The sequence below is a fragment of the Manis pentadactyla genome, chromosome 6 (genome assembly GCF_030020395.1).
Source record: "Manis pentadactyla isolate mManPen7 chromosome 6, mManPen7.hap1, whole genome shotgun sequence".
In the NCBI taxonomy this organism is placed as follows: Eukaryota; Metazoa; Chordata; class Mammalia; order Pholidota; family Manidae; genus Manis; species Manis pentadactyla.
This window is the reverse complement of record NC_080024.1, coordinates 13,424,621-13,450,561: the sequence shown is the minus strand read 5'-3', so window position 1 is coordinate 13,450,561 and position 25,941 is coordinate 13,424,621. Positions and strand designations below refer to the sequence as shown.

General features: G+C 41.1%; 1 protein-coding gene across 1 annotated transcript in view; it reads right to left on the bottom strand.

The window, feature by feature from the left end:
• The window catches only part of AP1S3 (adaptor related protein complex 1 subunit sigma 3), a 50,158-nt gene that overhangs the window by 2,282 nt on the left and 21,935 nt on the right, over positions 1 to 25,941 (bottom strand). Inside the window, exons 2-4 of the mRNA XM_036913862.2 lie at positions 12,272 to 12,450; positions 10,463 to 10,571; positions 2,090 to 2,227 (exon numbers count right to left, since the gene is read on the bottom strand). Of these exons, the coding sequence (XP_036769757.2) occupies positions 2,090 to 2,227; positions 10,463 to 10,571; positions 12,272 to 12,450 (426 nt within the window). The remainder of the gene's footprint in view (positions 1 to 2,089; positions 2,228 to 10,462; positions 10,572 to 12,271; positions 12,451 to 25,941) is intronic.

Here is a 25,941-nt window from a genome sequence, read left to right as displayed (position 1 = left end):
TTCAGCATTCAGAGATTTATGACTATGTATTTTCTTATTAAATATGGAAGGATAGACATTGTAGTCTAAGAAACTTTTATTAGGTAAGGATCAGGGGAAAGATACAGGGAGTAAAAGTGAAAGCAACATCACAAAGGCCTCCCATAACCTTTAGTGCTACAAATATAGGCTTAGGGTTAAAGGACAGGAAAAAAAGAGAGTAGTATTTTTCTTCTCCATGCACTTAATATTCATTCATTCTAAACTTTTCTGGCTGAATATACAAAGCAGATCAGATATACAAAGTCAATTTTTAAACTAGCTTCCCAAATGTTCATTGAATTAGCTGAAGTACCAGAGCCAAGGGACTACTGATAACCCATCTCTGTGTGGCAGGTGTTAATTCAACAAGAGATTTAGAAGGTAGTCATGACATTGCCTGTTCACTAGGGGGACACAGGTGCTAAATGGAAGGTACCCTGAGACCTACCCATTAAGACCTTCCACTCAATCGCCAGGGACAGGAACTACCCATTGTGTTTTATTGTGAAAGGGCTCTCTCTCAAAATATCTGCTTCCCAGATTAAAATAGAACTAGAAGCACCAGATATACTGCAAGCTCTTCAAAACACTATTTCTCACAAAGTGGGTGGAATGCAAAATAACCCAGGCATGTCTTGACCCTAATTCAAGGAACTTTAATTACTGAAATGCCAGAGACCCTGCTAAAAAGTCTCTATCTCCTATAAGGAGATTCCACAGTAAGGGTCCTGAGGATAGAATTATTTTTAAAAAACCTGGCATAATTTAAGAAATGTTATTTTATGGAATTTCCAAACCACTGATTTCTCAAGTACCTTGTAAAATTCCCTTCCTGTGGCATTTGGAGAGAGCCGAGTAAACCTCAGCAAGTTTGAATGCATGTTTTGAGGTGAGAACACCTCTGGTAATAAATGGATCAGCTTCCTACTAGGGACACGCAGGCACTGATGGGCACCCCTCACACCTTTCTCAGCATCTGTTCACCTGAGGAGGGTTCCCTAGATGGGCAGGAGAGAGTAATCAGTTCTCAGATGTGCCAAAACAGTTGCTTGGAAATCATGCCTGATCAGTCTCTTATTTCCTAACAGCAGGAAGAAAGGCTTTAAGGCTAATTTTTAAAATATACTTTAGAGTCTTCTGTAATCTCTTGAAATTCCTTTATGAAAACAGGAAAATGGAAAGGCCCAATGATACTGTGGGAAGAAATGCCCAGGGGTGGCAGAACTGTAACATAAGTCAGACTCTTAGACGCAAGCTTGAGTGGAAGTCAGATCATCTCTTCAGGGAGTGCAAAGGTCAGTGGGGGGAAATGCAGTGTCCTTGGGAGGACCAAAGGGCCTCATGCAGGTAAGTTCCCTTAGTACATACAATGCAAATCTGAGCTGCTTCTAAAAGTCCCAATGTATTTTATGTAAGTATCGCAGAGTCAGGAGTGTGCCACATAGATGCTTCAGGGCCCATTTACACGATGGCAAGCAAGCCATGGTATTCCCATTTATGCAAACAGGAGCACGCATAAAGCCCCCCACCCAGGAGGTGCAAGAAATTTTAATTAAAATGATAAATGCTGTAGTCAGTAAAGCTCTAATAACCCTGGCAAATGAAATAACAATGTCTTGTTCTTCTCTTTCTCCAGGGTAGCACAGAGATTTTAATCAGTCTTTTTATGCCTCTCACATTTCTTGAAAAGAATAGCACCAAACTTTTGACATCTTTTTGACAGTGAGGTACCTTCACTAAACAGTTCAGCCAAATGTGAAGAACAAAGACTCTGGAGCCCAACCATGTGTGTTCAAATCTCTACTGCACACCTAACTAGCTGCGTGATGCTACGCAAGGCGGCTTAACCTGTGTCTCAATTTATTCATCTTTAAAATGAGGGTAAAAGTTATTCTGGTAATTAAATAAGTTAATATGTGTAAGTTGCTTAGAAACTGAACCCAGCACAGAGTAAGCACTTAATAAGTGTTAGCTTATATTTACCACCACCATCACCGCCACCACCGCCACCACCACCACCACCATCACCACCACCATCTTTAACCACAGCATGAGAAACTGTACTGACCTCCTGTAACATATCAGAATCTTCAATGGCTTTGACAGCAGATTTCTTGGATGTTTCTTGAATTTCTCCACCAATTATAAACTCATCAAGGATAAAATAAGCCTTTTCAAAATTAAAGATAATATCCAGCTCGCAGACCTGGTAGGGCAAAGGCAAATGTTTTGCTAAACTTGCAGGAGTGTCAGGGAAATATGTGCCAGTGTCTCGAGCTTTTTGCATGGTTACACTCATGTGGCACACCAAAGGTACAAATATCAGATGGCATTTTAAGGACAGAAAAATAGAACTAGGGAATTCCAGGCCTTGAATAAAAGTAAAACTACATTCTATGAGAGCAGAGATATCCTTAGATAACATTCTTTTATGTTACAATAAGAAATTTGAGGCTCAGTAGAAGGAGGCAACTCTGGTTCCTATTTCCATCTGCACAGTGAAAGCTGAGCTCCACATTGCATTTCAGACATGCGGGTCGCATTTCCTTTCTCCCCTCCACTGGTCTGTACATCTAGCTTTAGGACTCTCAGAAGCTCACTCTTCAACTGTGCTGACTTTTCTCAAAATTATGTGACAGGACAGTGGCTCTCAAATGTCAGAGTATATCAGAATCATCCAGAAGGTTCTGCAAAGTGCATACTGCTGGATCCAACCCGAGGGTTTCTGATCCAGTGGGTCTGGGTAAGGTGAGAGGGTGTGAACGTCTAATGAGTTTCCAGGTGATACTGATGATCTGGCCTGGAGACCATGTGTAGAGCACCACTGTTACAGACCAAGGCAGAGGCTGGTGGATTTTGGTGTTTAAGTGTATCCAGGGGCAAGAGCACCCAAACGAGGCTCGTTTCCAGGGCTTCACCCAAACAGCCACTCAGGCACTGTGCTGTTCCCTTGTCACTTCCTCCTCAGCTCACTGACACTCAATTTTCTCTTTCCATACCCTCTGGAAGGTCTGCTCATTGAAAGCTGTCAGTCCTCACCCACCCTTATCCCCCTCAGCAGCACTGGATACTCTTCACCAATCTCTTGAAGATCTTCTCTCCCTTCCTTCCTGACTTTGGCAATACCATTCAGTGCCTGTTTTCCCCCATCCCTGTGATTCCTTCTCAGATTCCTTAGATGATTTTATGTCCTTTCTACTTTGCATCCAGTTAAGAAGTATTTATGGAGTGCTTGGGACATAAGATTCAGCAACACAAACATTTCTGCTCCATGTCACTTGCATTCCAGCGATCCGCCGTCTTTCCAAATATTGGTCTTTCTCTTGATAGCCTCTTCTTTATGCAATATACATATTCTCCTAGACAATCTCATGGACTCCCAACAGCTGTGTCTAGTGTGCAAGTGTTTTAACAAACTTAGATGTCTATCCCTCATCTGCTGGAGCATTAGTCCAATATTTTCACCTACTAACCAGACATCTCTGCTTAGATACTCCTCGATCCAAGTCACTGTCCCAACTCAAGGGTACTCCTTTCCCTTCAGTCCCTATTTTGCCTGGTGGCTGCAACCTCTACTTAGTGGTTCAACTGAATACAGTCTACAGTTCAACTTACTTTCCCCTTCCCCTTCATTCCCCCTCCTCCCTTGGTCTTATCCCAACTCGGTCACCAATTCCTATTGATTCCATCAAGTAAATAAACCCCTAACCCCTCCTGTATGCTCCATTTTCACTGCCACTGCCCAGGCCTCTCTGGGCCACTGCAATGGCCTACTAGGTGGTGTCTATCTCCATCCAAGGCCACAACCACTCACACTTTGCTAAAATGCTGAACTTGTTCCTCTCCTGTGTAAGGTCTTAAGTTCAGGACAAAGTTTTAAACCCTCAACAAATAGGATGACAAATACCATGGAGCCTGGGCCCCGCCCCTGGCTCCCTGGATCAGCCCAGGCCCCATGTGAGTGAAGGCCACACCCTCCGCCAACTACTGTGTTCTTTCATGCCTTTGCCTTTTGCACATTCCACAAATTCCTGGGATGTCCCCCAGTGTCCTTTCCTTTATTCTGCTAGCAAAATCAAGCTCATTTTTCAAGGCCAAGCTCAAAAGTTAGGGGCACAATGATTCCCCTATTCTCTCTTCCCCCATTCACATTTCACACCACTTCCTTTGTGTTCCCTCTTACATCCTGAGGACACTGGTATGCATACTTATCACTCACTCTCCCGTGACAGTGAGCTCAGGCACAGACCTTGTCTTAGTCATCCTCACATCCCTGGTATCTGGCATATAGTAGGATGCAATAAGTGTTTGCAGGATAAATAAAGGAGTCAGCCCCCACATAGGCCTTGTTTCTATGATTCTGGGGATTAATGGCTTCCTAGATCAACAATTCTCTGAGCCTACTGAATGCTATGACATTACATAAAATGGATGTCAATATTTTAGCAAATTGCTTCATATATTTAGGATTTAGGTCAGTAAACTTGCAGACTCCACAAGGAAAATGATTTATGTTGACAGATTCAATTGAATCTAGAAGCATAAGAACAAATGAATACGATACCACTAAAATAAATGGTCAGCTCAGAAAAACTCCTCTAACTCACCTGGAAAGGTTATGGTTTTGTCATTCATTAGAAAATCACATCAAAGCAACAAGTGGGCATGTATACCTACATCTACCTTCCTCCTTCCCCTGCCAGGCTGTCTGTCACTCTGCCTCTGCCTCACGGCATCTTCTGGCATCATAAAAGGGCATGTTCTCAGCTAATCAACTCTTTTACTTCTAAAATATTCTTATTCCAGGAATTTGAATGACAGTGGAACCAAGCTCCCCAGGCAAAGGAGGAATCAGAGTATAGTGTGGGCCAGGTACTAAAAATAAGATTAAAAGTATAGCAACAGTGTGGGGATAATATTTGCAACACGCATGATGGGGGAAAGGACAGTGTTTATGATACAGAAAGAATTCTTTCAAATCCCTAACAACACAGCAGAAAACATAAAGGCTATCAAGAAGCAATTCACAGACAAGGCAAGAAATGGAAAAGGCCAATATAGACAGCTAATAAGATGTACAGTCTCACTAGTAATCAGGGAACACAAACTTAATTAATGCTCATCTGGTAATTAAGGAGAGAGAAAGCTATTGCTGGTGAGAGTATGGATAAATAGGCACCCACACTCACTGTTGGTAGAATTTACAAAATTGTATAGGCCATTTTGAAGGGTCAGATTATAATCAATTTTATTGTAAAATTGTATCAATTTTAAATGTACAATCATTGGTCCCAATAGGTCCACAAGGAACTTATTCTTATGCTATACTCAGACTAGGATACAGTAATATGTATGTACAACAAAGACTATGGCAGCATCCTTTTTAATAAAAATTGGAAACCATCCAAGTCCATCCAGAGAGAATTATTTAAATAAAGTATGGTATACCCCCATGATAGCACAGGGATTCTATGTAGAAATTGGAAAGAATTAAGTAGGTTTCCATGGACAGACATGGAAAGAGCTTCAAGATAGACTAGTGAAAGAAAAAAAAAGATAAAAGTTGCAGAATAATATGCATAATGCAATTCCATTTTTTTAATTGCACATGTCTAGAAGGATATGTAAAAAAACATTCATTATTTGGCAATTTTAAACAATATAAACAAAAAGAAAGCGTACTAGATCAGACATCCATGCACATGAAAGAAGGCACAAGAAGTAAGCAGTTACCAGAGGTCAGAAGAGGCAGGAAATCAGGAGTTGCAGTAGAAAGAGCTGGAGAACCTCAGAGTTCAAGGCAGGTGTAGACCAGGAATCCAATAAAGGTGGAGGGAGCCTCATTAGGAGTAATCAGCAATCAGAATCCTGCAACTGAACCTGACAGACACTAGTGCACGTTCTCCATGAATGTCTCATTTTCCACCCTCAGAGCAGCAACCATCCCCAACCCGCAGGGCTCGCCAGCAGCCAAGGGGCAATTAACTTACAGCACCTAGTTTCAAGGGGTAGAAATAACATAAGGTGATATGCAAAGCCAGACACACACACACACACACACACAAGCAACTGGGATATACAGTTACTACCTCTTGATCAAAAAGGAAATGAATGTACAAGTTCTATGGGAATTACAGAGGATGTTACAAATGAGCAACTATTACATATACAGCAACTCCAAAATGCTGCTCTATGGCTATTCTTAGAGCCCAGCCCCAAGGGGTTATTATTGTATCTGAGAGTAAAAACAGAAACCATCTTGGGAGAACCTTAGACCACGTGCAGGTTTCTTCAGCTACTGCCTAATTATTCAAGAACTTTTAATTCTACCTTAAGTGTGCTGTGCCTGTACATCACAAGTGTGCCCCTGATGCTCAAATAACAGTGTTCCATCTAATTATGCAAAGCATGCACCTTGTTGTGTTAATAAACAGATGAGTTATTTTTTCCTCATTTTCTTGTGTATCTGTATTCCAGAAGAAAGCTTATAAAAGGCAGAAACAATAATAATTTAACTCTCTTTGATCTCCTTACCTTGTGCTTTACTGTAACTCTGCTTCAAGGTCTTCTCTTACAGCAGAATTCATGATATAGTGAGATTATTGCTGCCATTTCAATAACTAAATCCTTTTGGATACCGTCTAAGATGGACCTTCCCTTACTGGCTTCTGTTCTCAAGTAAATTATAAATGTTCAAGTTATATATAGTAAATGTATAAAACTATACAGATAATAATAATTATAATGCAAGGCATAAATATGTAGCAATTGACAGCTCATAAAGTATTGTTAAATATACTATCACTTTGATCCTCACAACAGCCTCATGAGATTAGCAAAGTAAATATTTCTATTGCCCTTTTTGAGGGTCATTTTTCTTATCTAAAATTGGAACTCTATGATGAGCCAGATCATGGATCTGGTTAGTCTTAGTGAGCTGACACCAGGACCCAGCAGAACTCAGAGCACTGCTCCCCATCCAGAAGAAAACTGTAAGCTAAGAGCAAACCTCTCTGGGAATGCAACATCTGCCCCCTCTGAGTGTATCAGGAAAAACCCACACAACCGTCTGCAATGGGAACACATGGCAGGCACCTAAATCCTCAAACAGACCCTTATCTACTGGGAGACTGGGAGGCATTTTCTCTTAGTCTCTATAAATTGGGGTCAATGCTACTTACTGGAGATGGAAAGATTAACTAGTTAATCCTTGTAAATCTCCTTGGAATTGAAAAGTGCTAAAAATTATTCACTAATTAGTAGCCAGAGATTTTGATTTATTTGTCATAGGAAGGTAATATTTTCCAGTGTTATAAGAGAAGTTCACTACAATGTTTTCTCTTGGATAATATAAGGGTGGAATTCAAGGAAATCTTTGGTATTAACACAAGAGAAAAAGAAAACCAAAGAGAAATATATTATTCCTGAGACGACATCAGTGTGAATCAGTACTGGTGGTTTTGCTCATCACAGTTAATTAATAAGGATTGAACACCTAGTAGGCATATAGCCTTGAATTGCTCTTAGCTGCTCTTAGCTTAATAAAAGATTCATCGAATTTTTTAGTGAATTAAATTTTGGTCCATGACAAAGACAAAGCTTCTCAAGGTATGCTAGAATAGGATGAAAAATTAATGTTAGAGAAATAGGAATTCATTCTGATTCTCCTTTTACTTTAACTGAAGGTGATTCAGCGTCCCTTAAGAAAGCAGCATGGTGTAAAATATCCAGAATCTGGTTAGATAAGATTGAGATCGAAACTTAACCTCAATTCACTTTATCACAGCTGGATAAATACAGGAAAACAACAGGTCACACCAGAGTGCATAAATGGGGAGAAAAAGGCAGATCGTGGGAAAGCATGGGCCTGAGGAAAACTTCAGGTCTTTGCAAAAGGCGAAGGCTTCAGTGCATTTCAAAAGAAAACACGACATGTCATAATTCATTTGAATAATAGGAAGCATAAAATTGAATAATCTCAAATTTGAAAACACACTATTATGTATTTGTAAATCTCTCTCTAAAAGATGAAAATAAACTTGGTGAACCAAGAGAAAGAGAAAGAAAAACAGTCTGGCTGTCTTATTACTTCTATGTATTGGCCAACAATCTCAAACCACTAAAGTAACACTTTAGGTCTTTAACATCATTTACAGAAGAAAAAGGGGAATAAAGGGAGGGAGGGAAAATTCTTTCCAAAACCTTTCAAGAACACTTCTTGTGCAGTGTCACAACAAATCTGATAAAACCCCAGCCAATACTCCGAATGCTGCTCATTCCATTAAATAGAATACAGAAACTCTTCCGAAAGCAAATTCTCTAACACTTAATAAAAACTTCCAGTGAGCAAGGGAACAGGAAAGAGAGGATTACTCAGAAGAAAAAGTTTTCCAAATCCAACAGTTTATTTCTTGAGCTTGTGGGCTAGATGAAGTTTTTCTGGAACATTTGCTAAAATCTGGCCCAGAGCTGGTTATGAGTGTTGAAAAAACAAACAAGTAAGTCCCAGGTCATGATCTCGAGACTTGCAGCTTGGTGACCAAGCCAATCCTGTACAAGTTAGGGATGGTACGAGGTTGTTCAGTGATGCTGGGGTAGTGCATATGGCAGAGATAAAAAGAGAAATGCAGGTTAGAGAAGTGGTCTGGGGCCAGTGGTAGGGAGCTTAGATTCCAGGCTAGGAAGTTTGACTTCTATTTTTTATAGATGCTAGAGAGTAATGGAGGAGAAATGGCATCCCAGATGAGAGCATTGCAAGGAAGAGGGTAACTGACAGTCCCAGGAAAGGAAGCAGAGGTGGGTCCAGAGGAAGAAAGGGCCAGAGATGAGGTTTAAAAGGAAAAGCAAAATTGAAATCTCAAGTAACCTTTTACTAGTGGGAATAGAAAGGAGATGAATTTCAGTCCAGTTTGGATAGGCAGAGGCAGTCTCAGTAAAGGGTGAGTAAAGCAGAAAGAAACACTGTGATTTTGCACTGAAGAATCGTGGGGCATAATAAATTCAAGTGCAAGACAGAACAGGCTGTCAGAAGATGATTTCTGTTCGGACCACTTTCCGGCTGCGATGACCATGAGAAGCCCAGTTCACGTCATCAATGAAGTGAAGAAGAGAGAAGGGTCATCGGTAAAGGATTCCAGGAGAGAAAGTCACACAGACACACGAGGGGAGCAGAAAGAGCAGGAGGACAGTTAGAGGGCAGGGGCAGGAAGGGAGCTCAGGGCAGAAACCAAGGATTCTCAAACCTCGAATGAGAATCCGCAGAACCCAGTGTCATGGTTAAGTGAAGAGGAGCAGATTTAAAGGAAGTTGTGATGAGCCAGGATCCAGTCTTGCAGAGAGGTTAAGGCAGGTGAAGATTTAAGAAGCTGGGGTCAATGGCGGCTTTATGATTTCCTCGGAGCAGTACAGGCAGGAGCCCAGCTACAAGCTGCTACAAAGTGAATGTGTTCTGAGGATGGTGACATTCCTTGGCAGGAAATGCACGGAGATCAGAGAGCAATGTGAAAGACAAGGGGGTTTGGTTTTATTTATTTGTTTGGTGTTTTTTTTCTTATGTACAAATAATATTAAAGACTACTTGGACCAATGTTGGGGGGGTGCATGGGGAAGGCAGTGTAACACAGAGAAGACAGGTAGTGACTTGATAGCATCTTACTACGCTGATGGACAGTGACTGCCATGGGATATGTGGGGGAGACTTGATAATAGGGGAGAATGTAGTAACCACAATGTTGCTCATGTGAAACCTTCATAAGATTATATATCAATGTTACCTTAATACAAAAAAAAATCACACCTCCCCACGCCATGACAGTTCTGACTGGGGACCAAACACAGTCAAAAATCCCTCTGGACCTGAGGGTAGAACAAGCCCGAAAGCCACGAAGACTCCACGTGTTCTCTTTGAAAGCCAATCTCACTTAGCAAATATTTATCTTTCTTTACATAAAAAAGGCTCCCTATTGTCCCCTGGGTGCGACCCCTTCTAGGTCTGCCCAGCCCAGCTCTCAAGCTACATACCTTCTCCTTCCTTTCAACTCTAAATCTTCAAATAAACTCTAACTGCTCAACGGCAAAAAAAAAAAAGAATACTTGGAACTTAGTAAAAAGTCAAAATAGAAGAAAGATGGAATAAGTCAGAATAACAATAAAGAATACATTAATAAGGAATAAGTCAAACTATCAAGGGCTCCTTCACAATTAAACTTTAGTTCATGGAAAAAAAGGTCTTTCATGTGGCTGTGGGCTGAAGACAGACACACCGCTGCTCCTGAAAGCTTTTGATCTTTCCTTTACTAAGAGTTACAGGAAGGGGGAAAGCCCTGTATTCTGATCCTTGGTACAAATACAATTCCTATTTTAGACTTGGGAGAGAGAAGGAATGTGAATGCAGACAGAACTGATGAGCAGACTGATTCTAATCAACCAGAACAACACTTACATTTCCAAAGTATTTGTCCAGCAGCTCCACATAACGATGAACAATCTCTAGTGTCAAGAGCTCATTGTCCTGATTTTCTACAGCACAGCAGAAGTACAAACTAGCATACCTTGAAAAGAAAAAAGTAAAATATGATGACATAGTAAATAACCTGAAGACGGTTTTCACCACCTGGATTATTTCCACTGATTATGTGAAAGGCCCTCCACCAAATTTTACCCTGAGGACCTATTCTCAGGCAGAGAGAGTTCTTCGACTTCCAGTAATCAGGGTGTCTGCTTATGTCCCTCCCCGGCTTGCAAACTGGCCTTTCTAAACATCAACCCCCTGACCGAGGCTCCCAGGCCCCACAGTGCCCACCCTCTCCTGCACACTGTACTGCTGTCATTCTGAACGTGTCCCCCATCCTGGGCCTGCTACGGGTGCCCTTCCCGTGTGCTTCCTCTGCCTAAAATACTCTCCCCCACCCCATCCGTGTGGCCAACTCCTGCTTCTCCTTTAGCTCTGGCTCGGATGTCGTCTCCTGCAGGAAACCTCTATCCTCTCTATGCATTCCTGTGCTCTCCCATCAGAGTGAGTGTTCTTCTTTGCCCATTTCATGGTCTGTCTCCCCTCCACCAGATCAGTGGCTTCCCAAAGGCAGGCACTGAGTCAGCCTTGCTCACCATTGTATACCCAGTAGCTGTAAATATCTACTGAGAGAACCACTGAAGCCTAGTCTTTATACAATGGCTTAAATCACAAATGAACCCAGAGTTTGAGAAAACCAGCAGGCAGAGAGTAAGGGCAAGCTTCTGGTTGGCAAGCGCTTCCTGGGACTTGGCCTTTCTATCCTTGGGATTCTCACTATGGAGGGCCTTTGCTGACACCTCTCAGGATGCTAGCTCTAAAAGCTTTGACCTCGGACCCAGCAGAAGGAGTTTTACCCAGGCACTTTCTGGTAATTTACTACATTAAATATAGTCCGGAGGTTATCTCTGTGTTTCCCCTTCAGGTTTTACAAGCACTCCTTGCAAGACCCTTTCTAAGACATGTTTTCCTTCAGGAAATGCAGAAGGATATTGAATGGATGGTCAGGCGGGCTGTACTGGGGTCCTGGCTTAGGCATCAATTATCTGGGTCCTTACAGGCAAAATCACTTTACCTCTCAGGGCCTCAGTTTCCTTATTCATAAACTGAGGTTCCTTACCAGCATAGTCTTGCCATGGCAAGCAAGTGTGTAAAGAGAGACTCTGTTAAGTCAGGAAGATCTAGATCTGGATCCTGGCTCTACCAGCTGCCACTCAATTACTGTGACTGGGGACTAATTTCTTATACTCTCTGCGGCTTCAGTTCCTCATCTCCAAATATGGGTAATAATACCAATAAAAGGAACTACCCATCTCTCAATCACACCAACCGATACTTTTTCCCATAGCATTTGTTATTAATTTATAATTGTTATAAATGTTTTGTTTACATAACAAATGAGTAAGCTCCATGAGAGCAGGAATGTTCTGTGTCTTGTTCGCTCTCGTATCCACAGCCATTAGAACAGTGCTAGGAACAAAACAGGCGCTCTGAAGCCATTTCTTGAACACTTGTGTGAATTATCAACATGTAGATTAAGTGCCTAGAATACATCCTGGCATATGAAATGCCTTCAATAAATGAGTGTTCTTTTCTAGTAAATCTATTGGTACAAATATCTGAGCTCCAGCCTTCAAAGATTCCAGTAAATGACAGAATTGGTGTTGCAATCTAAAATGTTCAGAATTAAACAAACCAAAGCAGTCATGGGAGATTCATTTCTCACAAAGTTACTCACACCTTTTATAAACAAGTTTTAGCTCCTTCCAGTCAACAAAACTGCTTGTCCTCTGACCACGAGAAAGAATAATCTGAACAATTTCCCGGGTGATCTTTTTCCTTTCTTTGTCAGGGAGAGTAGTGTACCATTTCTGCAGCCGTAATTTCCCTTGTCGACTGAAAAGCAGTATGAAATGTATCTAGAAATAAAGGACAGAAAAAACAGAACTGGGTCAACCAAATCATGCTACATCATAGACTTGAAATTCAGTGAGAAGATTTACTGAAGATTATAATTCTGAACAGATGAAAAAATATTTAACTAGCATGAAAATTATCTCATCTGAAAAGTACATTTAGTCCATCTGAAAGAAAAGAAAGTGTACATCACAAACATAGCTTATTTAAATTATAGGGGAAAGATAAGATATTTTAAATGATCCCTTTTAGGAGTCACATGATAGGGAGAAAAATGTATCAAGGAAATATATAACTCTTGAGAAAACAATAAATTTAAATTCTTCCTCTAACAGTCTTACAGGTTCAGATCTTACATTTAATTGTTGAACCCACTTTGAGTTGATTTTTGTATATAGAGTGACATGAGGGTTCAATTCCATTCTTCTGCATGTAGATAGCTGGTTTTCCCAACACCACTTATTAAAAGGACTGTCTTTTCCCCATTGGGTGTTCTCAGCATCTTTGTTCAATATCAAACTAAGTCTTAAATGAAAGCTCTTCATTTATGGGTTTCTTGGCTGAGAGCTTTAGGATCAATCTTCTCATGTTAGTCTTTGTCCTCAAAATAGATTTTTAACGATTTAAAAAGTGGGCTGGCTATGTTAGGAAGCAATCTAATCTTATTTTCAATTAGATTTCACAGTGTGTTTTTGAAATGACTGCTCATACTTTAATGAATTTTTAGAAGTTTTACCTGAATAGAAGACACTGTAACATGTAGAAATTTGCTTTGGTACCTTACAAGTACAGTAGATGGGCTCTTCCAAAATTGCCAGATGGTCTGATCTTTATTTTACGAGAGATCAAGCTTGTTCAACACACAGTATAAGAAGATCAGGTTTAGAATCATGATTTATTTTGTCTTTTTTGTTTTGGCTTATTGGGTTTCTTGTTTTTTGTTTTTGTTTTTTTTTAAATAAAACTCATTGTAGAGGTTAATTGTGTCATGGAGGGAACAATTTTGACTGCCAACCAAAATAATTAAAATTTTAAACACTCTTTGTAAATAAAATACTCAACTCTTTTTCTTGAAGGTGTTTGCCTCTGAATGTCACTGCATAAGTCAATAAAAATTCAGAAGGTGGTGATCTCTGAGGGCCAAAACCAACCAGGCCCTTTCCTCAGAGCTTCTCCTACTGCCAACCGATAGAACTTGAGATCTTCCTAATAAGCTTCTGTCTTAGAAAGGAAACATCTGTTATAACAAAGACTTGAGGACCAAGATATCACAAGTGAAGAGAAGCCGAGCTCATCAACAGCTTTAAGAAAAATCGCCCTCAGTCTGGACTTTTAAATATTGGCTCAGAGCACAGCATGTTCCTACGTAACCATTTCACTATCAGTGCAGGTACAAATAATCCAATAATAGGACACAGTTACTGTTTTCTAAGAATCACACTTAGAAAGGTCTTTTTGCTTCCAAGAAGAGGTCATCATAAGGGTGCCCTTCTAAAAGTACAAAATTGAATGGTGACAGAAACCAAACCTCAGGATCTTGACAACAAGGCCTGGCTCTGGACCACCACCAGTGGATAAGTGTGTGCAATCCAGTGTCTAGTGAATGCTCAGATTTTTACTATGGAAGTGAAATCCACACATTTTCTTAGTGTTCACTTTGCATTTCCTGTCAGAAAGTTATCTTATTCCCACCTGACCTAAATCTCTTCTGTTATAATTAACAAAAACCAATCTGTTTACAACGCATAAAGTACATTAACAGACACATACATCGTTCTCCTTGGAAATAACTAACTTTTCACAGCCTTTAAGTCTATCCTGAATCTTTTCCTTCAAGAAGAAATAACCCTGGTCTCACATTTTCTCCTTACTGGCTCTATTTTCAGATCTCAAAAATCCTCATTGTTGTGACTCCTCTAGGATTTCTCCAGAGGCTATATATAACTTCTAATTTGGGGCACTCAGATCTGTGTCCAAAGTTCCAGTGAGAGGCTACAACTATTTCTGAGTTTAATCATGGATTACTTTCTAGTTCCATGTTGCAACCTTCCCTCAAGATCAGGTGCCTGCCTTCTTAAACATGGATCAACAGTGTAGGATAATAAACAAAGAGCAATTTTTCATTCTAACAATGAATTCAAAGAGAAAGATGATCAGGAACATAATACCCACACCCATAAAGCGCATATAAAATATAAAAATGCATTCCAAGTTCAAAAGAAGGAACAAATAGGCTCAACTTTATCCCATAATTGCATTGCAAAAGGCAGGGCTGACAGATTTAGTCCTCTGAGTGAGAACCTAGCTTGCGGTGTGGTGTCTGCTGTCTGTGACGTCTGCGGTAGCTTGAGAGAACCGGCAGGATGAACTAGAGTGATTCACAAGAGTTCATCACCTCCAGCAATTAATTTTATCCAATTCATCAGTTTAGTCATTCAAGGCATATTTGAATATGTTTCAAGAGGTTAATCAAATACTGTTTTTGATTAGCATTAGCTTAAGGGAAGGAGACAGGGCAACCGGAAGCTTTTTCAGTACCTACCAAGAACCCACTTAAGTTCAAGTTGATGTCACATACACAAACGTCATCTGACTTCAGAAGACAACACCCATACATTCCCTACCATACCGTGCTGAGAAGAAAGGAGTAATGGAGAGACTAACGGGTAATAAATAAACCAACTCCAGAAACGACCATAAAATCTCCAAGGTTGACTTCTTACATTTGGCCCACATGCTTTGGCCTCGGGCCCTGGCTTCACCAAGATCTCCCATCGCCATCCCAGAGGGAACCACTTCTGCCAGCAGCCCTTTTGAGGGAGCTGGTCTGTCCCAGCTGATGCTTCAAATCCAAACATGTCAGGTAAATCCAAGCATTCCTTGTCCTTCGTGTGTTCACTACAACAATCTTTGACCTAAGTGGGCAGAGCCAAAGATACTCGGTTTGTCCCAGAACACAAACTACTCTTGGTATTTTTCTTAATCCTTTATTTCTGAAACACATCCCAAGAGGCACCCCCAGGCGCCACTGAAGGAAACACAAAGCAGACCAGTGCAATCTAGTTTGCCAGTTGCTCTGAACCAGTGTGAACACCTTCCTTCAAGTTAAAGATAAATAGTGAAGCCTTCCAAAGCAGTCTTGTTTCCTAATATTTGCAAATCTCCCTGCTCCCAGCCTGAACCCATGTGGTGGACCCACAACCAAGAAGAGAGGTACCCAGAATCCTTTTTCTATTCCCAACACTGGCATCCCATGAACACCCCTGCTCAGGACTAGCTTGTATTTAGAATCTGAGCTGAAAATAAAAATACACAGCCTCTACTCCTTTCCTCCAGTGTCGTCCACCAGAGAGGCCCTCGTCTGGTGGCCCAGACCCCATGGGACATCACTTAACAACACTCTTGCCAGGGTCCCCTCCTCAGCCTCTTTCCTAACCTCTGCAGCCACTCAGCAAATTCCCTACCCAGATCAGCCCACCCACTCTCATCTTTGCTTCTATACTGAGGTATCAAGCACTTGAGAAAAACCACAGAGGACTTGGAGGATTGGTAGCAGCATAAATGTAGGATGGTCCAGCTCAGCTGAATCTCCATTGTTATATGGAAAACTTTCCATGGACCTCTTCATGTAAAAGCTTGCTAGGCAACTCCCCCTTCCATTTCCCACGTAGGTTATTCCATGTCACCACCATGGCCTTCATATGACCTACCTCCATCCTTACGTCCTGACTCTGAGAAGAAGATAGAAGGCAAGAAGATAAAAAATCATTCTGTAGGATTTCTTCAGCTCCTCTCACATCTGGACACCCATATGAACAAACTTGGTCACACCCACCCCCGGCCAACTTCTCTTTTTCCCACTTCAGGGAACACATCATCTTCTGCTCTAGCTCTCAACCCTTGCCTGCCTCTTGAGGAACATAGAATCATCATTCTGACACTGCTGGTCTCTGCCCGCGCTTCTGAAACTCCTTACTTGTAGCCGCTGAGTAACTCCAAGTCTCTCTCATCTTTAAAACCACAACAGCCTTTTCTAGAGTCCCAACCTTCCTGAAAAGTGACCCAGCAGTCAGTGTCAGGAGTCCCAAAGTGTCCATACCTTTTGACCCAGTGATCTACTTTCAAAATCTATCATAAGGATGTGCCTTAAAATGCAGATATTTAGGCATTATATGTTTACTGTAATTCTTTATAATAAACACACACTAAATAAATAAAACTGGAAACTACCTAATATTGCCCATAATAGAGAACATTTTAAATGGTATTTGTTGAATGATTTTAGTAAGTGAGAATGTCTATGGTACAAGGAGTTAAGTTAAAAGAATACATAATATACTACATGGAATATTATAGCAATGATATAAAACTATTATACTTGTATAGAAATTATATGAAGGAAATATACTAAAAACTTAATAGTATTTATCTTGGAAGGGTAGAATTATAAATGTTATTTTCTTTTTGGTACTTGCCTGGATTTCCCAAAATTCATATGTGATTCTTTAATCAGAAAAAAATGCTTAATGAAAAGAGTATTAGCAAGTTCAATGAAAATCAGGCAGCCTTCTATCAGAAGGCCAAATACTAAGTAAATATCAAAGAAATGCTTTCAACAAATAACACTATCCCTCAAGGGGACTGTGCACTGCTGCAGAGGCCCTGGAGTACAGTGCACCCGGACCAGCTGGGTTCACATCCTGTCTCCCGGCCACAGAATTACGTATGCATAAGGACAAAGACGGTAGGTAAGAAATATACAGAAATCATCACTGATGTCATGTTAAGATGGGTGGGGGGGCCTTAGTAATTATTTTTCTCTCATTTCAAAACAATGCTATTTAATTGGGGCTATAAAATGAAGAAAGGGAGGGAGGAAGTGTCAGCCTATTATAGTTTAGGCTTTATCCACATTACCAAGAGCACTGTGTTTGCAAGGGCAGCTGCAATCCAGTAGGTTCTGTCATAAACTCAGTAGATCACAACCAGCACATTTTTAATGAAATAGAACAGACCAGAACAGATCAGGGCAATCACATATATTAAGCATGTGTGTTCCAAGAAATGTCTGTTCCAATTGCATATATATATATATACTGGGTAGTGGCATGAAATGCATTTGTTGCTGTTGTTTGTGGCCAAAAGGAGGAGAAGGAGGGAGGAGGAAGACCAGGAAGGAGACAATGAAGTCCATGAACCTAGTGAAGAGGTCATACACAACAGGTAAAGAGCAAGGAAAAAATGGTTTTCACACAAGGCTAGTCAGTTAGAAAATGTTACCAGAAAAACAGCTTTATGCCCAGTATTAATATTTAAACTCTTAGAGAATGCTGGGTGCCAGGGAGAATACTCATATAATCTTTTTTCCAAGTGTGGGGAGCAACTAATTGGAGTGGGCCTTGGCGTGTAGCAAACCACGCATTGTGAACAGAAAGCTGACCTTCGAGGGGGCTGTGTGAGACTAAAGAGCTAAGTATGCTTGTGAAAAACCAAAAGGTGCCCCAGAACCAGGAATGAACTCAAACCTCTGTTTCCTTAATATGTGGACAAATTAAATGAGGAAGTAAAATAGAAGACTATGCCTTTCTCAGTCAGGGTGTCAGTTTGAAAACCCTCCATCTGGCAGTAAACTCTTCCCTCATTGCAAGAATCAACTTGAAATGATCTCAGAGGAAATAATCCTATCTGCAGCTCAAATAAGTACATTGCAGAATGACCTTAAAACAAAAATCATTAACTCACTCAGCCCATGTTTACTGAGTGCCTACTATGTGCATTTAAAAATATAAGATTTGATCCTTTACTTTGAAGAGTTTATAATTGTGATCAAGTATCAAAAGAAATATCAAGGTAAACACATTGAATTAACCACAGGTCTTTATCTCCTCTACTTCCCAAAATGCCACTAAAATAACAATAGCAGAATTTTTTTAAATGCCTAAACCCTCAAAGACTAACAGAGTGGCCGGGGAGGTGATAACAGTCAAGGCATTCCAACAGATCTTCGGGAGATGGAAGGGGACCGAAGAACGAAAAACTGACTTAGCACAAGAGGGGAAGGTGCGATTTAAGAGGTGGATTCCGGAACAAAACCAGCCAAATCTCCCCAGAGAATTCCTGAGAGCAACACTTGGGGGTGCCATGGGCCTAGAAGACAAGGGATAAATAAAGTTCTGCAAACAGGGAGACTGGTTGAAGTTCTACCAATAGTAGCTGGCATGACTGCCTGCAGCATTTCCAAGGGACTATGGCTAAGTGAGTACACACAGAACACACATACATGCACGTGCATGCACATGTGCATGCACATACATGCACAAATTTTGTAACATGTACCCAATGCTTTACTCAAGGATATGGGAACCTGGCAGAGCTGCACAGGTGCAGCACCTCTTAGTACAGCTTCCTCTGGCCCCAGAATCTGTAATGAACAGTCAGTAGCTGTTGCTGATGTTGTGTACACACAAGGTGCTACCACATCTGCTTCTCAGATTTGTGCAATGATGTCCTTCTCATGTACTTAAGGCAACCTGACTATGACTGCTAGCATTTCCACACCCCACTTTTAAATATGAGCAGAGGCTGAGGATCCAGGTATTTGAAAAGAGTCTCTAACATAAAAGTAAGAGAACTAAAAGGAAAGCACTAGATGCAGTAAGAAAGCATGGAGCAAACTATTAAACCACACACACACACACACACACACACACAAATATGCTCAGAGTTAAAAGAAGATGGAGTTCCCATATCAATATACAAAAACAGGGTTCTATCCAAAAAAAAGAGACAAGCAGACACTCTGGAGAATTACAGAGTATGATAATCAAAGTCAAAGGATTCGCTAAGAAATTGGAACAAAACAGAAAAATACATGGAAACTCGAGGAAAAGATAAGACTATTAGAGGGTCCATACAAAAGGTACAATATCCAGAAAGCCAGTACAGAAATAATGCAGAGGAAGAAAATCTCAAAGAAATAACTCAAAAAATGTCCTAGTTCTAATGAGATGAGACTTCAGATCAGAAAGGTTCATCAAGTGCCCAGCACAGTGAATTTTAAACTGTTCAGAACACTCAAGACAAAGAGAGCGTGAGCGTACTGAGGCACTGAAGAGGCTGCAGGAGAACAGAAAGCGTACACTCAGTGGGTCAGAAATCAAAACAGCCTCCACCCCTTCGTGGGTAATCCTAGCTGCTGTGGGCCTAGAAGCCTATATCCAACCACATTGTCAATCAAGTCGAAAGTCTGACGCCATGTTTGGCACTTACACCCATTTAAAGACTGAAAATACAGAGAAAAAGATTTTTACACAGGATTTTGCATCCAGTATATCTTTCTTAGGAAGCCACTAAAAGATGTTTCTCACAAAAATGAGGGCATCCACACAAGAAAGAATTAGCTATGGTTATCTAGGGCACCAGGCCTCCCTAAGCAAAATGGCGGAAAAAGCAAGGTCCAGAGGGATACCCATACAGTTTCCCCAAGAAAGCACCCACTCCAGATGGAAGTGGTGGGGGCTAGAGGAGGGGAATAGGATCTATAGATCATTTCATTTCTATGCATAGTTGGAAAAAATGTTGATAACTATCTGAAAGATCTTCTAGGGTATTGGGGGAAAAAAAGATAGATACATAGAAAACTAGGAAGTGGTAAAAAATTATAAACTCTCCTCCAGAGGAGAGGAAGTACGTGTAGGTTGGCCAGGGCAGGGAGGCAGGTGAAGAGAAGAGAACTAAATGCACCATTAACATAACAGGAAGTTGGAAGATAACGTAAAAAAAAAAACGATGAATGGAAAACTACCAGTATAAACACATTATTTAGATATAGAGAGGTTAATGCCAAAAAAAAAAAAAAAAAGGCCATAATTATTGAAAGTAATTGCCTCTGGGAGAAGAACCTGGAAAGGAGCTCTTGTTTCTCATTCACAAATTATTTAGCCCTATTTGGTTTTTTATAACTCTGTATATATATTACTTGAATTAAAAAATTTAAAAATTAAAAAAAATAAATAAGAGGCAGTGGAGTACCTGTATTCGACAGTAATGTTAAAAACATATTTGGGGAAGAAAAAAAAAGGCAGATTTAAAAGAAAAAACATATTTTGAGATGTTGGTATTCTCTCTCCCTCCCAACCTTAAACTCAAAAGTTTACAGGAAAAACCTTAAATTCATTAATTGTTCTAAACTATCCATTATGAACTACCATTTGACTTAATGCAGTTTCATTTTTCAACCTGTCATCAGCTCATGGGATACAAGTGTCATTTGTTTACTAGCTTCCAGGTGGAGTAACACATTTTAATATTGTCCTGATTTTTACCTCAGGGCATACATGACCTGAATTTGAGTGTTCCTGAGACAATTTTTAAGGAGAAAGGATTGACAGAAGTTTTTGCTGATTCTGACTATCCTGCATGTTTTAACAAGCCAATATACATGTCCCCCTCAGCTTTCACCTGCAAAGGTCTTACCTCTTCAGTTCCTTTCTTTCATTTAATAGGTTTCTTAATTCCTTTATCATTTTGCATGTTCCTTCCTGAGTTGCATCTAATGCTATTCTTTACTCTTAACAGGGACTCAATAAATATTGGTGAAACTGTTGAATTTTGAGAAATGGCAGCTAGTCCTGTAGGTTCAACAAGCACTTGTTATTTGCTAGGCCTGGCAGCTTTCCCTGACTGGTTTAACAGAAGAGCGTAAGAACATCCATAGATTGAGAGATCCAGTTGCTCTATTCTCCGCTAGATCAGTTATAAGAATGTTACATGCAACTGGTCTGGACCCCACAGTTTCTATTTGCAGGTAGGGATAAACCTTTTAACAGTTATCCTGATCTCCTGCCGTGAGGCCTGCTTGGAAAGCCACAAGTGCACCGCTCAGGGATACTGTCTCTCAAGCATCTCACTTTGGTCTGAGTCCCTATTAGATGGAAAAAAGGGGCATCAACTGCTTCTTTACCAGCCTTGTATTCACCTTCTCAAAGGGCTCCAGCCATAGAGAGTTCCCTCTTCTGTAAACCAAGTTGCCTTCTCTCTACAAAGGTCCTTTGCTTAAGCTTTCAGTGATCTACCCTAATTGTAGGTTTTACCAGCATGCCCCAGGTGGAAACAAGATGTGCCAGATGACAGTTTCCCAAATCATTTATACCCGTTCTTAAAATGAAGGATCACTGACAATCTGCCAGTCCTCTAGCTTAAGGACCTTTTGAAACAACCTTGCTGCACATGCCAGAAATTAAAATTTTAGTTCTTTAAAACTTGTTACATGTCATCCCGCCAAAACAGTGTATCTCAACCACTGTTTCAGATTTGGTCCAGAGCATGTTGTGCATTTACCACTAGGGCAGCCCAAATCTGATTCAGGGCATGTGGGGCATTATCACCAGACCAACCCTCATGCTTGGCCAGTGGGTGGAGAGAAGTAGAGCAGCTTGGTTGATATATGGGAAGACTTTGCTAATGGGGAGCTTGGAGCTTGCATTTGAATCCTGGCTTGGTCCCTTAGAAACTAAGTAGAAAAGTTACCTGATCTTTCTGGCCCTCAGTCTCCTCTCCTACAACATAGGGATGACAATAGTAATGACCTCAGTCATGCTGGTGGGATGCGATGGTATCACACCTGTGTCAACCTCTTGTACAAAGTCTAGCACAGAGTAAGCTCTCAGTAAATACTTGCAATTGCTAATAAATCACTCAGGAGTTGGCCCCACCCCTTTATACGCCCATTTATCTTCACTGAATTAAAAAAAAAAAAATCTCCACTTCCTCCTTGGGAATCACTGCACTCCTACTGCAACATTTTCCCAGTAATTGGTTCCCATGTTCTCACGGAAAAAGTCTCTGACAGCCATTTTATAGGTACCAAGAAAGGCATACTGCTGATTCTTTGGGTAATAATAAACCATCCAGTTTCTAGCTGACTTGCTACCTTGTCTCTTCAATCACCTTTCCAGCGCTTAAATAATGAATTTACCCCAATGACAGCCCATACTTTCAGGTAAGTCATTAGGGTTCCTTTGTTTCTTTTGACCTCTGACCAATGGTCTTCTGATCATGTGCTTATTAACTCTTTCCAAGTTCCTTGTAAGGTGTTGACTTCAGGGTTCCCCATTTTTGCACTTAAGTGTATGCAGGCTTCTAGCTTCTTTTTCTCTGAGTACCAGCAGTTAATGTTTTAATTTTTATTTTATACCTTCCCTCCTGACTCTGTGCTGCATCACCCCTCTGTGCTGGGGCACTCAGATTCTCTCCCGCCTGTTTCTATTCATGGAGGCCTCACAGTTCAGTGGGAATCACATGGCAGGTGGTGCGACTGACCAGCCTTCAGCTCCCCTCTCCAGGCCTTGTGTCTTCATCTATGAAACAGGAGAGCACGGTCACATATTCAAATACCTTTCACGGGCCGGGCAGAGAAAGGTCACATTTTATATGAGGGTAAAGGGACAATGCAATACAATTGGGGTGGAAGGGACAGGGTCAAGCTGTAAGTCACAAGTCCCAGCTAAAGAGACCTTCATAACTCAGCCGTGCTAAGGTGTTGTCAAGAAAAAAATATCAGCCAGTGTTGCCAGGTCTCCAGATTTTGTTTTTCCAAAAGAAGCCTGAAATCTGGATGATTATATAAAATATTGGGAATTTTTTTATGTTGGCTATTCATAATAATAATAGTAACAAAACACCATTCCAGCTAGACAAAGCACATCATGAGCAGCTATGGTCCGCGAGCAGCATTTGAGCTTCAGGCCTCATCTGAGACTGCTTGCTTAGGTAACAGCTCAGGTTCCTCATTGCACTACCATCATTCTGCAGCTTTAGTGCACTCAATAGGTTTCCCCTTTTTTTTTGTGGTTTCTGAATTTATCAGTGTGAGGAAGTGGCCCTGGGACCTGAGAACCTTGCTCTCACATCTCAGCCTAATATTATGGTCAAATCTAATCTGAGATCAATCTCCTAGTCACTTTTTTCATCAAATCACATGGGTTTCTCTTCTTCAAGCTTTCCAGCTCTGGTTTCCGTTTCCATAATAAAAGAAGAGAAAATGTACAGGGATAAGAAAAACCTACTCCATCTCAGAATCTCATGTCTGGCTTGTTATGTCAGCCTTTTGCCTGAATAAAAATGTTGCTGAGCGGCCACACGAGCCAGCATATTCCAATTCTTTCCCCAGTCCTTGCACACCATCTGGTGGCAGAATATCTGCTTGTCATAAGTGAAATGCTCAGGGAAGAAGGCAGATTGGGAGAACTGAGTGGAAAGCAAAGAGTGAAGAGTAGAATCAGAGGGACACTAAGAGAGAAAAAAAGGAATGAAACGAAGATGGAGGTTATGAATAATCCACAAATCAAATGGTCAACTCCCAAGAATTAGGCCATTTATGGAAAACTTCAAAGATCCTTCTGTAAAAAAAAATCTTGATAAAACTGTTATCCATCAACCCGAATTGCACAATACTGTTTTCTGGAAGGAAGTGTCATGGGATGGAGACAAGGAGGGAGGGGTGGGGTGGGGGTGGGGGAGGGGAGAGGGGAGGGAGGAGCTATCTTGACAGACAAGGACAAGCAGCCTGCTGAGGGTTGAACAGTATCACCTCAAAAATTGCTGTTGAAGTCCTCACTCCCAGGACCTCAGAATGTGACCTCGATCATTGCTGACGTAATTCATTAAGATGAGATCACATTAGAATAGGGTGAGCCCCTAATCCAAGGTGACAGGTACCACTACTTAAAAGGGGGGAATTTGGACACAGACACGCACACACAGAGGATGAAGGCAGAGATGGGGGCGACAACTACGGAAGCCAAACATGGCCAGCAAACCCCCAGAAGCTGGGCAGGGAGCACGGAACGGATCCTCTCTTAGTGTCTCTAGGAACTGAAACCTAGAGTTTGGACTTCCAGCCTCCAGAACTGTGACACAATAAATTTCTGTTGTTTAAGACACTCAAGTAGTGGTGCTGTGTGACAGCAGCCCCAATATACAGCTTGTCTCTGGCTTTGAGTTTAGACCTGAAAAAGCATCATCGTTTTCTGTGATATCACAACACATATCATAAAACAAAACCATCTACATTCCAGAGATAAACTCAGTAGATTTCATTCAACTCAGCAAATATTTATTCAGTGTCTATCAGGTATTTAAAATGATCCCTTCCTCCTGGACTCACAAAATGCTGACAGTAGAAAGGACAGTGCAGCTGATTTGGTGCAAACCTCCTCCTCTTAAGATGAGGAAATGCAGACCCAGAGATCTGGACCCTCAGTCAGGTCACTGATGCCTGGACTCTCGGTCATGTTGCTGGTAAGCAGCAGAGTTAAAACAATCTCCCGGCTCCCAGCCTAAGGCTCTTTGTACTTGGCACCTTAAACCACCTTTATTTTCCAACAAAGCTAAAATTACTATTGTTCTTTACTTTTTCCCCATTTATGCAAATAATTATAATCAAGCAAGTCCTATGTTAACACCAGAGACTTACTTACTCTGGTTGATCTATGCTGAACAAATGGCAACAGCATGCCAAGCACTTTACAGGCAGTACCTCCTCTAACCCTCAGGAAAACCATACAGCATAAATGCTATTATTACCCTTATTTAATTGATTAGGAAATTGGGGCCCAAAAACATGAAGCACCTTGCTCCAGGTCAATCATCTAGAAGGCTCCAGAGCTGGGCTTTGATTCGAGAACCCACTCTTTAATTGGTTATGCGTCATGACCTGCTTGAGGAGAAAGCAAAGACATACAGTGGCACCAAACAGACTAGCTTTACCCACTTTTAAAATCAATACGATACCATCTTTACACCTAGGAGATAGTTCTTGAAGATCTCCCGCCCTATTCAATGCCAAGGGTTTCCGTGCCAATAAAAATGAGCAGGAAGGGCCAAATGCCTGAGATTAAGATAGAAGAAATAAATATTGAACTGAAGATAATGATATTAACAATGAATCACTCTGGGTCACTACTATTAAATACATCACAGGAGGGACAATAAAGGGGGCGGAAAAATCAGCACACTTTATTGGACTGGCAGCTTTTGCCAGCAGAATCGGAGCTCATCTATGCAGCTCGGGTAGTCCCGCGTGGGCCCTTACCTCTTCTTACAGAAACGAGAGCAGGGAGGAACTTGAACTTAGAAAACAAAACTGCTTAGAAAAAAAATTTATTTCTAGCAAGGGTCTGTAATGTCACTGAGGGGAGGAGCCATTACTTCCTTTGAGTCAGTAAAATAACTACAGTGCCCTCCGTGTGCGGGTCGGGAAGTCCCTGTTTGAGAAGGAAATGGGGTGGGAAGCTGGGAAGGATGGGGAGGAAGGGGAGTAAGGGGAGGAAGAAGGTACAGCTGCTTCCTGCTGGGCTTTCTTTCATGTAGAAAATACATTCTGTTTTATCTTCTTTCATTTCCTTATTTCTCTCACGTATGTATTTAGCCAGCATTTACTGAACGTCTACCATGTGTCAGGCACTGTGCCAAGTGGTGAGGATACCACTAAG